Here is an 11,795-nt window from a genome sequence, read left to right as displayed (position 1 = left end):
CATATATCATAATGTATAAGACATATTGATATATGTAGCTTTAGCACTCACTATACATACATGATACAAATACATATTGATATGTATATAAAGGGGGAAAAAGAATGTAGAGGCGACAAAGAGAGAGAGAGAGAGAGAGAGTGGGTTTTTGATGAAGAAAGAAAGGAAGGTGGAACTGGCCAACACAAACGCTTTTGAGGAGGAAAGAAGGGCGTTGACGGTTAGTTCCCCCCAAACACTGCAGCACAACGCAGAAAAGAAAGTAAGAAGTAAGAAGTGATGGTGACAACGCGGGAAAGGAAAAGGAAAAGGAAAAGGAAAGGAGTTCCGCCCGCCTATAAATACAGTAGCAGCAGATCAGATCAAATCAGAGTGGCTAATGCTCATCACTCAACTCACTCACTCACTCAATCAAGCCCCAAATCGGCCTCTCATTGTAACCTCATTTGATCTCCTGATCGCCTTCCTCATCACTTTTGAATCGCAATCGACGATCGAAATTCCCAAATCGCCTTCATCACCATGCCGGGCCGCCCACTTTCTTCTTCTTCTTCTTTCTCTCCCAATTCTCATTCGGATCCCGTCTCGCCATTCCATAAGACCAATCGATTCCAGCCCGTCCTCGATCGATTCGAAGATATCACGAGGAACGCAGCCGAGATTCAATCGGATTTGCTCCGCTCCATCATCCGAGACAATGCGTGCTGCGAATATCTGCAACAATTCCAAGGGATCGAAGCATTATCATCATCATCGATCGGCTCAGCATCTGAAGTAGTAGGCGGCGGCGCCACCGATTACATTGATGGATTCAAGAAGACCGTTCCTCTCATTACTCACCCCGATATCATGCCATTCATTGAAAGGATCGCGGAGCATGGGAACCAAGGATCGCCACCAGGGGGCCTCCTCACGGCAGCCCCTGTCCAAGGCCTGTGTCTGAGCTCTGGCACGACTGATACCAGAGCCAAGTATCTTCTGTATCACGAAGGACTCAAGGAAGGAACTCTGGAGGTAGCCAGCATTGCTGCAGCATTTCGAGAAGGGTGAGCTCCTGTTCCAATCATTACTTTTTTTTGTTAAATTAAGTTAAAAAACCAATCTTTAGTACCTGCACCGGTACCTGATTAACTACTCACTCACTCACTCACTCACTGCTGTTTCAAAACTATTTCAAAATGCCTAATTCAATTCATCAGATATTAATGGTGTGATCTGTGATGTGATCTGCAGGATTTATCCGGTGGACGGAGGATCCCGGATCCTGGAATTCCTCTTCTGCGGGAAATTCTCGACAACCAAAGGCGGCTTGAAGGCCGGGACTGCGACCACTCACATGATCCGTGCCGATGCATTCCGGATGAGGCAGCAAAAGAGCGGTTTCCAATCGTGTAGTCCCCAAGACGTGATCCTCGCACCCGACTGCCGGCAATCCATGTACTGCCACCTCCTGTGTGGCCTCTTCCACGCGCACGAGGTCCAAGTCCTCAGCGCCCCCTTCGCGTTCACACTCGTGGAAGCCCTCCGGACACTCGAGACCGAGTGGCGCAGCCTTTGCCACGATATCCGCACCGGTGAGCTCAACGAGAAGATCACCGACCCGACCCTCCGGGCGGCTATGGAAGACCACATCCTCCTCCGTAAACCGAATCCCGTGCTCGCGGACTTGATCGCCAGCAAGTGCCGCAGCTTGACCTCGAAACGTGCTCTCGGCTCCGGCGGTGCTTGGAAGGGCGCGGTACGCATCCTGTGGCCGCGCTGCAAGTACGTGCTGTCCATCCTCACCGGTGCCATGGAGGTGTATGTCGAGAAGCTCGAGTTTTACACGGGCGGGGCCGTACCCCTCGTGTCCGCTGACTACGCCGCCACTGAAGGCTGGATCGGTGTCAATATTGGCCCGACTTCGACACCTACCGATGTCTCCTTCACAATCTTGCCCACGCTCGCATTCTTCGAGTTCATTCCCTTGAGCAGGACGCGATCCACTCATATCAACGACATGTCGAATGGCGGGGGTGCAGCCCTGGCGGCATACGACGAAGGAGTGCCAGTCGGACTTACCGACGTGAAAGTTGGGCAAGAATACGAAATCGTCATGACCACGGCTTGGGGACTCTACAGGTACCGTCTCGGTGACATCGTGCGAGTCACCGGGTTCTATAACAATGCTCCACAAGTGGCGTATGTTTGTCGGAAGAATGTGATGCTCAGTCTCAACATCGACAAGATCACCGAGAAAGACCTGAAAGCTGTCGTGGACCGGGCGGCGAAGCAGTTGGCGGAGGCGAGCAGGAGCACCATGGAGCTGGTGGACTATACGAGCTACGCGGACAGAACGACCACGCCGGGTCACTACGTGGTCTTCTGGGAGGTTCAAGGAGGAGAGCCCGAAGTAGTGCCGACCGAGGCGGACAAATGTGCAAAATCATCTAAGAAGGTGCATGCATACGACGGCACGAGCCACCACGAGCTGGCAATTATGGGAGCTCAACGGGTCATATCGCAAGCAGACGTGTTGGCGGATTGCGCCGCATTGATGGACCGCTCATTTGTGGAGGCAGGGTATGTCACGTCAAGGAAAATGGGGACAATCGGTGCCTTGGAGTTGTGCATTGTGCAACGCGGCACTTTCTCGCGCCTCGTAGACCGCTTCATGTTGAGTGGCGCCACGATCACACAGTACAAAACTCCACGCTGCCTTGTGTCACCCGATGCCCTCTCTGTGCTCCGCTCCTCGGCCATCGCCAACCTCTTCAGCCCAACCACCCATGCATAACCTCCATCAAATTCTTTTAGGATTAATGAAGACATATGATGATGTACATATTAAAATGTAGAAGTATAGGAATAGAATATAGTGTAACAGATTTGTATAGACTTAACGTATTGATTCGATTCTAATGAAACAAAATGTACAACGATACAACAAGTAGTTGCCAACCGTGGGCTTTCCCATGAGACACTATGTCTCTTCACGTGTCTCCTAGATGAGAGACCATATACATTATTGTTTATTATTCTCTAATTTAACACTCCCACCTAATCAAATAATCAAAGCATCATGCTTTATTCTTTGAATTTAGAAATATTTAGAGATCCTATTTCCTTGCAATACAATATGTTGTGCTTTTGTCTTAAAATCGGCCCACATTGAGGTTGATGGTGTGAACTTTAATTCTATCTTTTTATCCTCGATTAAGTCTCGTAAGAAATGATTCTTAAAGGAGACATGTCAAATATTGTCGCTCATCTTTGGATTTCGCGCTAGATTTGTACAAGATTGCTTATCACAATTCAGCTCCAATGATGGTACTCTGAATAATTTTAAGGGAAAAGTACCAGGATACCCCTAGAAGTTTGTCTATTTACCAGAATGCCCTTGGAAGTTTCAAATTTACCAAACTACCCCTATGTCCAAAAAAATACACTCTATAAAGTAAATATACACTCAAATATATACAAGCCATATTTACCAAAATACTCGTCAAACACAAAATTCTTTACTTAGCGATTCTATGGGTAGTCTTTCTCTTCTTTCTTGTTCATCATCAATCGTCTTCATCAGGTGAGTACTGTGTGTGTGTGTGTGTGTTTATATGTAGTCATTTCTCTATTATTAGGTTTGCTCTTTCTTCTTTTATTATTCAATCCCCTTTTCCTACTAATTTCTCTTTTTCCTGTATCCTTCAAAGATTTCTTCTTCTTCTTCTTCTTCTTCAGAGAAAACCCCTTCTTTCAACCTCACAATGCATTACTTGGCCTTCATTGATTGATCCTAAGTTGCAACATGCTTTGAGAATGCTTATAAATGTAACAATATCAAGGAAGATACCATTAGATTGCATCTTTTCAAAGCATTCAACTGCTTCTTCAAATTTTCCATATGTAACTTCTCACCCATTCTTCTCAACATAGAGCTACAATTCTCAAGGTTAGATCTTCTTTGACCCACTTGATTCATCTCCTCGTCTTTCCTTTTTAAGGCCTCAATGCATCTAAGAAGAGAATTTTTAGATCTTCTCAGGTAAGGTTCATAACCAACTGTATGTGGTGAGAAGCTATGTATAACTAGATCAACATAAGAATCGTAGGTTTTTATTTCTGAGATGGCATCTCGGAGAGTTCGGCAAATGCCAAGAAGCTTTGTCATCTAAGTACTCATCTAACCATTTGAAATCACCTTCTGCAAGAGCCTGTTGAAGATCAGGGATAAATACCTCTGCATATCCATGTGTAGAAAGAACCACTTCTTTCATAGCTTAGCAAAGCCATGGAATACTAAAATATCCACCTTCATCGGTTGACTTCAATCTCTCCAATTGCTGACAAAGATGTGATTCTCTCCAACTGCTGACAGAGATTGTATCTCTAACATGTGATTCTCTTCTTTGGGTAGTCTTTCAAACACAATCAATGAAGTCCAGGAGATTGTATCTCTAACATGTAATTTATCGAAAACCTGTCTAGCTCTCTCGATTGAGCCACATTTTGCATAAGTATCAACCAAAGTGGTAGCCAATGAGATATCACTATGTAGGAAACCTCTCGAATCACATTCTACATGTACATGAAGACTTGTTCTCATGTCTCTTAACCTTATACAAGCCTTGAGTAAAGCAACAAAAGTATGTTCATTTGGATGTGAAGAAGAAACATCAACGTTTCTCATCGTTTTGTATAGATCCAATGCTTTCTTCTTCTTCTTCTTCTCTCTATCTCGCTCTCATTTCGATGTTTGATGTCTCTCATAGAATGGCTTTGGTGGAGGGAAGGCAATTTGACTCTTTGAAGGAGCTTCGACAAACTGTGACAGATGATGCAATTGGCTCTCATGTTGAGCTAAGAGTGATCAAGTCGGATAAAACAAGGTTCACATGAATTTTGCACTCATATGCTTTTACATTCGCTTGACTTTTAATCTTAAATTTGTGCTCACATGACTTTTGCTAGATTAACAATTGCATGCAAAAATTCTGGATGGCGATGGAGGTTGCATGCATCTTGTATTGAAGGAGGTCCAAAATGCCAAATCAAGAAGAATAGGGAAGAACATAAATGTGGTGGCACTCAACACTTAGGGAACAAAGAAGTAAGCTCAAAATGATTGGCTGAAACAACATTGGAGAAGTTTAAAGATCATCCTACATACACACCAAAGGAACTAATTGGTGATGTGCGTCGTGAAAAAGGCGTCACTATCTCTTACAGGGTAGCGTGGAAAGCAAAAGAAAGTGCACGTGCTCAAATCCATGGGGAACATGTATTTGCATATCAAAATCTTCGAAATTATTGCCAAAACATTTTAGAAGCTAATCCTGGTAGTGTGGCACATGTTCAAGAAACAATTGAAGGCCGCTTTCTTCGCATATTCATTGCTTACAATGCAAGCATAAATGGTTTCATGCATTGTAGACCAATAATTGGTCTAGATGGAACTCATTTGAAAGGAAAATACCTAGGAATCCTTCTCACGGCTACTACCATCGATGCACAAGGTGCTTTGTTTCCGATTGCATTTGGTGTAGTAATAGTAGAGAATGATGATAATTGGTGTTGGTTTCTTCAAAGTTTGAAGGATGTTCTTCGACACACAGATCCACTAACGTTTATTTCAGATAGACAAAAGGGTTTAGTGGATGGTGTCATGTTGGTGTTTGGCAATGATTCATCACATGGATATTGCATGCGCCATGTATCAGACAATTTCAGAAAAGCTTTTAAAAGCACTCAACTATTGGGGATGTTGTGGAAAGCTGCAGATGCAACTAATACTCAAGACTTTGATCTTATCATTGCAGAAATTCTCACTTTAAATAGTAATGCAGCTGAATGGCTAATGAGCATCGCCGACCCCTCACATTGGGCTACATGTAAGTTTTCAGGGAAAAGGTTTGGACACTTGACATCTAACATTGCCGAGTCCCCTAAATGCATGGTTGTTAGAGGCTAGAGCTATGCCTATTCTAGGGATGATGGAATTGATAAGCCAGAAGATAACGTCATGGTTTTATGAAAGGAGGGTTAATGGAGAAACTTCTAAAGCACGTACTGGATTGGTTAATGGAGAGATAACACGTAATGCATTGGTTGGATATGCAGAGAAATTCATTAGAGAATCCATACAACATGGAAGACTATATCGTATTTTGCCATCTACTAATGATGTTTTTGAGATCCATACTCCGAAACATGTTAGGATTGTTTATGTGGATAAGAAGATATGTACTTGTGGACAATGGCAGGATATGGGGTTACCTTGTGCACATGCAGCGGCCGCTATTTTGTTTCGAAAAGAAAGAGTTCAATCTTTTGCACACAAGGCATATTTGTTGCAATCATATTGTGATACTTACAAGGAGTCAATATTTCCTGTTGTTGTTACGCATGATAATTTTGTTCCAGGCATGTTACCACCAGCCACACGAAGACCTCCGGGACGTCCAAAAACCAAACGTATACGCACAATAGAAGAAGGCACAAAGAAGAAAGAACATCGTTGTGGAAGGTGCCGTGGGAAAGGACACAATGCTCGCAGTTGTAGGGCCCCAATTCAGTGATGATTGTGCATTATTAGATATTTTGTTGACTCGATAGATATATTTGACTTTGTGGATATTTTTGGAATTAAACTTTTTGTATTAGATTGGTAAAATTTGGAATTACACGTATTTGATGTTCTTGTGTATAAGTAAGAGATGGACAGGTAAGGATTTCATTGTAACTAGTTTCGTACGGGAAAGGAATGGAAGAGGTTTATGTGAAATTAGTAGTAAGAATCATTACGATGATTTGTTATAAGAAAAAAATTGGAAAAAAATTCATTTGAGATTGGCAGTAAATACTTTTGTTTTGTATGAGTGAAACTAAGAATAAATTCATCTAAGATTAGTAGCTATTGTACAATGTTCTTTGTGCTTTTGCTAATTATCCTTATGTATGTCTAATGCTGGTAGTCGTTGTTCTTATATGAGAGAAATATAGTAGTAACTATGTGGAAACTATTGTTCTTTCGTGCGGAATGTTATTGTATGGGAAAAAGGAAGAAATTCGTCTAAAATTAGATATAAATGCAGAATCTTTGTTGTTTCACTCTTCATGATTGTTGTTTGACAAAAGAAAATGAAAATAAACATTTGAGTTACTGTATTCGAATCATGGAGCTATTGAAGAGGCTCAGAAATTATTTGACATCTCACCGAAGAAAGATGTTGTCTTGTGGGGTTCTCTCATTGTTGGATATGGCCAGAATGGCTATGGACTCTTGGCATTATTGGTATTTGAGAAAATGCAAAAGAAGCACGTAAAACCTAGTAGCTTTATATTCTCATCTGTTCTAAAGTCATGCACAATGATCGGAGCTTTAGAAGGACAACTGATTTATGATCAAATTCTCAAAAATGGTCTGGAGTCAGATGTTATCATTGGAAATGCACTAGTCAACCTGTATTCGACCTGTGAAAGCTTAGAAGAGGCAAGGAATTTATTTGATCGAGTTGTGAAATTGGGAGATTCTCGTCTTCAATGCGGTCAGAAATTCTCTTCTTAGATGCATTGAGGCCTTAAAAAGGAAAGAAGAGGAGATGAATCAAATGGGTCAAAGAAGATCTAAGCTTGAGAATTGTACCTCTATGTTGAGAAGAATGGGTGAGAAGTTACATATGGAAAATCTGAAGAAGCAGTTGAATGCTTTGAAAAGATGCAATCTAATGGTATCTTCCTTAATATTGTTACATTTATAAGCATTCTCAAAGCATGTTGCAACTCAGGATCAATCAATGAAAGCCAAATAATGCATTGTGAGGTTGAAAGAAGGGCCTTTCTGTGAAGAAGAAGATGATGAAGAAGATGTGTACCATTTGCCAGCACACCCCAATGTCATAAGTTGTTGCAAAGATGACCTATTTGATGTGTGTGAGCGGTGGACCCTAAACAATGGATTAAACAATGGATGTTGGAAATGTGTGAGCGGTTGACCCTAAACAACTCTTGGGCAATCGACTTGACATTTAAAACAAACCAATTCGGGCTTCCATTATATGCAAGATGTTAGAAGCAATGTCGTCAGTGCGGAAGATCAAATGTCTTTCGATTCCTGTTTATTCCCTGCGTATGGCTGTTTCTAGGTCGTTGCACAGAGAGAGAGAGAGAGAGACACAAAAGAGTCTTTATTTCATAAAGCAATAATACAACATCCAACCTCACAAAGAGGTTACAAGGTCACTATATATAGTGACCGACTTAGGGCAACTACCCTTTATGCTAATTACATAAATGGCCAAAACGGGATAGTGTGAATACGTCCATTATACACATGTATTCGACACTCCCCCGTAATGGGCGTATACATGGGTTATCTAAGATTACAGGTATAGACTTAGGTTCTCGGACACATCAGCTTTGTTCCAGTCGGCAGGGTCCGAAGGCAGAAGACCGAACTGGTCGGGTCGGAACAGTTGAAGCCGATCATTAAGGAACTGATGTCGGTTGTCGGGAACCATCCTGCTCTGTGTCCGGCTCTAACCGGACTGGTTTGTCGTTACGCCCATCTGATGCCGAAGAGACCGAAAACGGTCTGCCGAAAGACATTTGGTCATTCCATCTGCGACATTGTCGGTTGTGGATATTTTCTCTAGACCGATTTTCCCTGAAATGACGCAGTCCCGAACGAAGTGATATCGAACGTCGATATGTTTGGAGGCGTTGTGGTGAACCGGATTTTTCGACAAGGCAACAGCACCTTGACTGTCGCTGTAGACAACTGGAGCCGAGTCATGGTCGACTTGTCGAAACGTGTGCGCCAGCCGACCGAGCCACAAAGCTTCTTTTGCTGCGTCGGACGCAGCTACATATTCTGCTTCGGTCGTTGAGGTCGCTGTGCACTCCTGAAGTTTCGACTTCCACGAGATTGCTCCATTGCCGAATTTGAAGCAGTATCCGGTTGTTGATTTCCGACTGTCTATACAACCGGCGAAGTCCGAGTCGGTGTAACCGACTACGCCTGAGGTTCGGTTCGGACCGAAAAGAATGCCGTGGTCTTTTGTGCCAGCCAGATATCTGAACACATGCTTGACTGCGTTCCAATGCGATCGGCCAGGGTTGTGCATAAATCTGCTAACGACTCCTACGGCGTGAGAAATATCAGGCCGTGTCGCGACCATCAGGTACATAAGGGAGCCGACTGCCGGTGCATATGGTACCGACTTCATATCTTCCCCCTCCGGGCCGGATGTCGGGCAGTCTCGCTGAGAGAGCCGAAGATTCATTGGGAGCGGGGTTGAAGCAGATTTGGCTGATTGCATGTTGAAGCGTTCCAAGACACGTCGGATATAGTCGGTCTGAGACAAAAAAAGATGTCGTTTATCGCGATGCCGACTAATCTTCATGCCGAGTATGTGGCGTGCCGGACCGAGGTCCTTCATTGCAAACTTCAACCGCAGTTGCCGAACGAGATCGGCAAGTTCGCCCGCGTGGCGTCCAGAAATTAGCATGTCGTCCACGTAAATGATGAGGAAGATGGGTGATCCATCTTGAGCTGTGTTGGTGAAGAGACAATGGTCCTCATCGCTTTTGGAGAAGCCGATCGATTGGATGAAGTCGTCGAACTTCTTGTACCATTGTCGCGGTGCCTGTTTGAGGCCGTATAGACTCTTCCTGAGTCGGCAGACTAGATGTTCTTGGCCAGTGGCCACGAAGCCTTTTGGCTGCTCCATATAAATTTCCTCCTCGAGATCACCATGGAGGAATGCTGTTTTGACATCTAGCTGGATCAGCTCCAGGTTGTCGGCTGCCACGACGCCGAGTAGAAAACGAAGGGTTGTCATTTTCACCACTGGTGAAAAAATCTCGTCGAAGTCGACGCCATATTCTTGTCGGAAGCCCTTCGCAACTAATCTGGCCTTGTACTTTGGGGTGGTCGAATCAGACGTCTCTTTCAGTCGATAAACCCACTTGCAAGGAAGAGCACGTCGATTCTTAGGTAATTCGACCAGGTCCCAAGTCTTGTTTGCCCGAATGGAGTGCATTTCCGACTCCATCGCCAGATGCCAGGTGGCGGAATCGACAGATGTCGATGCTTCTTCGTAAGACGTCGGTTCGCCGGCGTCGGTGAAGAAAATTCCAGGAGAGTACCTCTCCGGAGGTTGCGACAGTCTCTCGGATCGTCGAGGTATGATTGGACTGGTCGCATCGGGTATCGAGGTCGGATGGTCCGAAAGCGGATTGTTCTGCTGTGCCGAGTCGGAGTTGTCCGAGTCGGTGGTGTAAGGTTCAGCTACCCGTGAAGCTGACCGTGTGTTGAGAGCAGGGCCTTCTGGAAGGGTCGGCACATCGGAAAATGTTACCCTTCGGACTTCGATCGGTTTTTCGACTGATGGATTCATAGCCGACTCGTTGAACACAACGTCCGAACTTCGAACGATTTGTCTGCGTTCGGGGTCCCAGAGTCGGTATCCCATTTCGCCGTCTGATCCATATCCAAGGAAAATGCATTTCCTGGACCGAGGTGCAAGTTTTCGGCGATCATCTTTCGGAATAAGGGCGTACGCCTCGCATCCGAAGATCCTCAGCTTGTCGTAATTCGGCTTACTGCCGATCCATAGTTCCTGAGGAATTTGAAGTCCTAGAGGTCTACTTGGCGACATATTGATTATGTGTGCTGCCGTGAGTAGAGCCTCTGCCCAGAAGCCATCCGACAGTCCGGAGTGTTGGAGCATGGAAACTATCCGTTCTTGGATTGTCCGATTCATGCGTTCGGCAATCCCGTTTTGCTCCGGACTGTGTGGTGCCGTAAATTCACGTCGGATGCCGCGTTGTCGGCAGAATTTGACGAATTCTTCGGATTTAAACTCTCCCCCATTGTCGGTCCGAAAGCATTTCAGCTTTCGGTCGGTTTGATTTTCTACCATAGCGAGCCAATCTGAGAAGATCGAGAAGACCCGATCTTTGGTGCGAATTGGATAAGCCCACACCTTTCGAGTCGAATCGTCAATGAAAGTGACGAAGTAAGAGGCACCGCCAAGAGACTGATGCGGCATTGGGCCGCAGACGTCCGAGTGGACTAAATCAAGAGGGCTCGTTTCTCTTGGTGCTGATGTCGGGTGTGATGCGGCTGCTTGTTTGCCATACTGACAATGCTCGCAGAATTGATGGTCGGAGAAGGAGAGTTTGGGGATGTATCCGGCTCTAGATAGGTGCGTGATGCCGGCCTTGCTGAGGTGTCCTAATCTTCGGTGCCATAGTGATGACACAGGAATATCCACCAAAAACAGGTTACCCTCTCTGAGCGTAACATGTAACGGATACAGGGAGTGTATCTTGGGTCCTCTAGCAAGCAGGAGGTTCCCCCTGTGGAGTGTCCACCCTCCCGAAGAAAAACCGGCACGAATGCCGTCTTCATCTAGTTGTCCGACTGAGATCAATGGCCTTGAGAGCTCGGGTACATGTCGGACATTGTGGAGTACAAGTGTAGAGCCACCGGCAAGGTTGAGCTCTACTGTGCCGATTCCGATGATGTCACAGTGTTGTGAGTTGCCGACTCGAACTGAGTCGGAGTGACGGATCGTATATTGCCGAAATTGGGACCGATGAGGAGTCACGTGAAATGACGCGCCCGAATCTAAGAGCCATGTGCTCGATTCTTCAGTCGTGAGTAGAACTTCTGATCCGACTGGATTTTCGATTGATAGTATATTCGGGTCGTCCGGTAGTACATCAGCTGAGGAGCTGACGTAATTGATCTCCTCATGCCGGCCACTCTTCTTGTTGTTCTTGTTCTTGAGTGCACGGCAGTCGGCTTT

The 11,795-nt window shown here is 45.0% G+C and overlaps 1 protein-coding gene across 1 annotated transcript; it reads left to right on the top strand.

Moving 5' to 3' along the window:
• The first annotated feature begins 399 nt into the window (after positions 1-399).
• LOC147850907 (jasmonoyl--L-amino acid synthetase JAR4-like) lies at positions 400-3,035 on the top strand. Its single transcript, XM_087336083.1, has 2 exons — positions 400-1,046; positions 1,234-3,035. Exons 1-2 carry the CDS (start codon positions 523-525, stop codon positions 2,774-2,776), a joined length of 2,067 nt encoding a protein of 688 aa, XP_087192209.1. The 5' UTR covers positions 400-522; the 3' UTR covers positions 2,777-3,035.
• Positions 3,036-11,795: the final 8,760 nt, after the last annotated feature.

Source organism: Azolla caroliniana, unplaced genomic scaffold (genome assembly GCF_043228905.1).
Source record: "Azolla caroliniana isolate FFs.n. ecotype wild unplaced genomic scaffold, voAzoCaro1.0.p SCAF_20, whole genome shotgun sequence".
Classification (NCBI taxonomy): domain Eukaryota; kingdom Viridiplantae; phylum Streptophyta; class Polypodiopsida; order Salviniales; family Salviniaceae; genus Azolla; species Azolla caroliniana.
The sequence above is the reverse complement of the archived record's forward strand: the minus strand, read 5'-3'. Positions and strand labels throughout refer to the sequence as shown.